Source organism: Pogonomyrmex barbatus, unplaced genomic scaffold (genome assembly GCF_055798465.1).
Source record: "Pogonomyrmex barbatus isolate J1 unplaced genomic scaffold, ASM5579846v1 scaffold2, whole genome shotgun sequence".
NCBI lineage: Eukaryota > Metazoa > Arthropoda > Insecta > Hymenoptera > Formicidae > Pogonomyrmex > Pogonomyrmex barbatus.
The window spans coordinates 24,605,122-24,607,576 of NW_028297116.1; the positions used below are offsets into that span (position 1 = coordinate 24,605,122).

General features: G+C 23.5%; 1 protein-coding gene across 6 annotated transcripts in view; it reads left to right on the forward strand.

Annotated features, from left to right (window-relative positions):
- The window catches only part of LOC105429627 (Inwardly rectifying potassium channel 2), a 241,099-nt gene extending 239,101 nt beyond the window's left edge, over positions 1–1,998 (forward strand). For all 6 annotated transcript variants that reach the window (XM_089076427.1, XM_089076432.1, XM_089076429.1 and 3 more), the window contains one exon: positions 1,276–1,998. In XM_089076427.1, coding sequence (XP_088932553.1) covers positions 1,276–1,442 — 167 coding nt within the window. In that variant the 3' untranslated portion in view covers positions 1,443–1,998. The remainder of the gene's footprint in view (positions 1–1,275) is intronic.
- The last annotated feature ends 457 nt before the right edge of the window (positions 1,999–2,455 follow it).

Genomic DNA, 2,455 nt, shown 5'->3' on the forward strand with positions numbered 1-2,455 from the left:
GTATCGACTATAGATGCGCTTTTCGAACACAGCAAAATGGTTAATACTACAAAATCAGTATAAAATTACCTTTTTGAAAAAAGGTAAAAAAAGGGTGTATTCAAATATAATGGACGCTTAAAAAAAAAGAAACTATTGTACCAAGTTAAAAAATACAATCTATTGACGATATCTTTTATTTTAAAAAAATAGAATCTAAGTGATACGTATCTCTGTATCTTCATTGAAGATTCTTTTTACTCCAACCCACGTGGTAGTAATCTTAATTCTTTAAAAAAATTTTTAATGAAGAATCTTCTTATTCAGATCCAAATGATACTAGCCTTAATTCTTAAAAAAAGAAGATTTTGTTTCCACATTGCCAACTGAAATGATTGTAATAATATATAAAATTTGTATAAAAGATTTGATATCAATAATTGGTGCCAAATTATAGTCCTATAAACATTGAGCTACAAGTCCACCTTAATCAAATTATGTATTTCAATTATATAAAAGACTTGATATACTACTATTTAAAAAAAATAAAACCCAAGTAGTAATATCTGTAATTTAAAAATATTATAATCAAATTATATGTATCTTTCTATCCATTTAAGACCAAAATCGCTCTTTACTCAAGCTATGTTTTTATCACAAAGAATTAAAAAGTAACAATAACAAAATAGATGATAAAATTTTACTTAAATAAAAAATATTTTTATGTAAAAACACTTGGCGATGCTCATACCTCTAAAAAGAACACGAATAAGTAAATATATATATATATATATATACATATATATATATATATGTATATATATATATATATATTTACATATATATATATATATATATATATGTATATATATATATATATATTACAATATATTATATATGTATATATATATATATATATTACAATATATTATATATATATATATATATGTATATATATATATATATATATATATTACAATGTAATAACAATATGATAGAATATGTGAAAACAGAATATATGAAAACTTTTTTTTTAACTTGAGCAAATTTTTCAAAACTATGATGTAATGAAGCAATGTAGAAATCAAATTTGTATTTGGTTTAACATTCAAAGAAAAATGACTAGCTTTATTCAAAAAGATTTATTTTTTGTTAAACAATGTTATTAGCCAATATATTAAAACGCTTAACTTAAAAGAATCCCAAGCATCGTTACTCTAATTATAATTCTTTAATATAAATAATTATATTATTTATTATTGGTTTAATCTAATTGTTTGATAACGTTTGTCACAGATGGAAGTCTGAAGAAAGTGCCTAGCGAGCCAAAAAGTGCACCGATCATACTCAACATGCTTCCTCAAGCCGACAACACAGATTTTCTCATCCATCAAGAGCGCTCGTCTCAGAAATCATCTAAGCATATTGATATTCCGTCTATTGATGATTGTCCTGAAATATAATATAATGATTAAAATATAATATAATTCCTTTGGACAAGAAAAAATTAAAACAAAAAAAGGTCAAGAAGAAGAAAAAAAGAGAAACTAAGAATAAAGCGGAAAAACGATGACGTGAAATCGTTTCTTACTTCAAAATTTAGATAATATACCTTTTTCGTATTTTATAATAATTTTGAAAAAACAAATCATTCTATCTTTAATATATGTCATTTAATTAACATTCAGTAATAAATTCAATAATCAATAATAAATTTAATAAATCAAATAGAATGATTTAACATAATTATTTGAAAACAATGGACAATAGTAAGGCTAATGAGAATAAGCGCTGTAAACGATACATAATCATATGTCTTTAAATTTAACTTAGTTTATTGTTAATAAGTGTTACTTAGCACAGCGCTAATACTTATTAACTTTACTATTGTCCATTGTTATCATAGTGAGAATTTTTTTTCTTTCAATAGATTAATGCATTATGAAATGAAATTATATAGATATTGTATAAAAATTAAAGTTTAATAGAGATGAAGAATAAAATATATGTATTTTATAATTAGACTTATTTTATTTTTGTAATCCTGAATTTTCATATAACGTGGCTTAATAATTTTTTATCATATGGTAAAAAAATCCCGATAGATTTGAACGTTTGAAAATAAACAATTTAAAGGAAGGAGACGCAAAGAAACGAAAGATTTCAATGCTAAATAATTATAATTAATGTAAAAATGGTTATAGATATAAATAAAAACATGATGATCTATATATATAGATCATCATATGCCTTTTTTGTGTCGACTAGATCATATCCACAATGCTATGCAATGAATATGTGAAAAGAATATACTGTTGCATTCGCGACATACGAACGCATTCAATTTCTCTCGTATGGCTCATGCATATTCATGCAGCATGCAGAAATGAATAAAGAGTTTACAAAAGAATAAACTTCAATAATACACTGCGTTATAGATATCAATACAATCTCTCCTGTCAATACTGCGACTCTT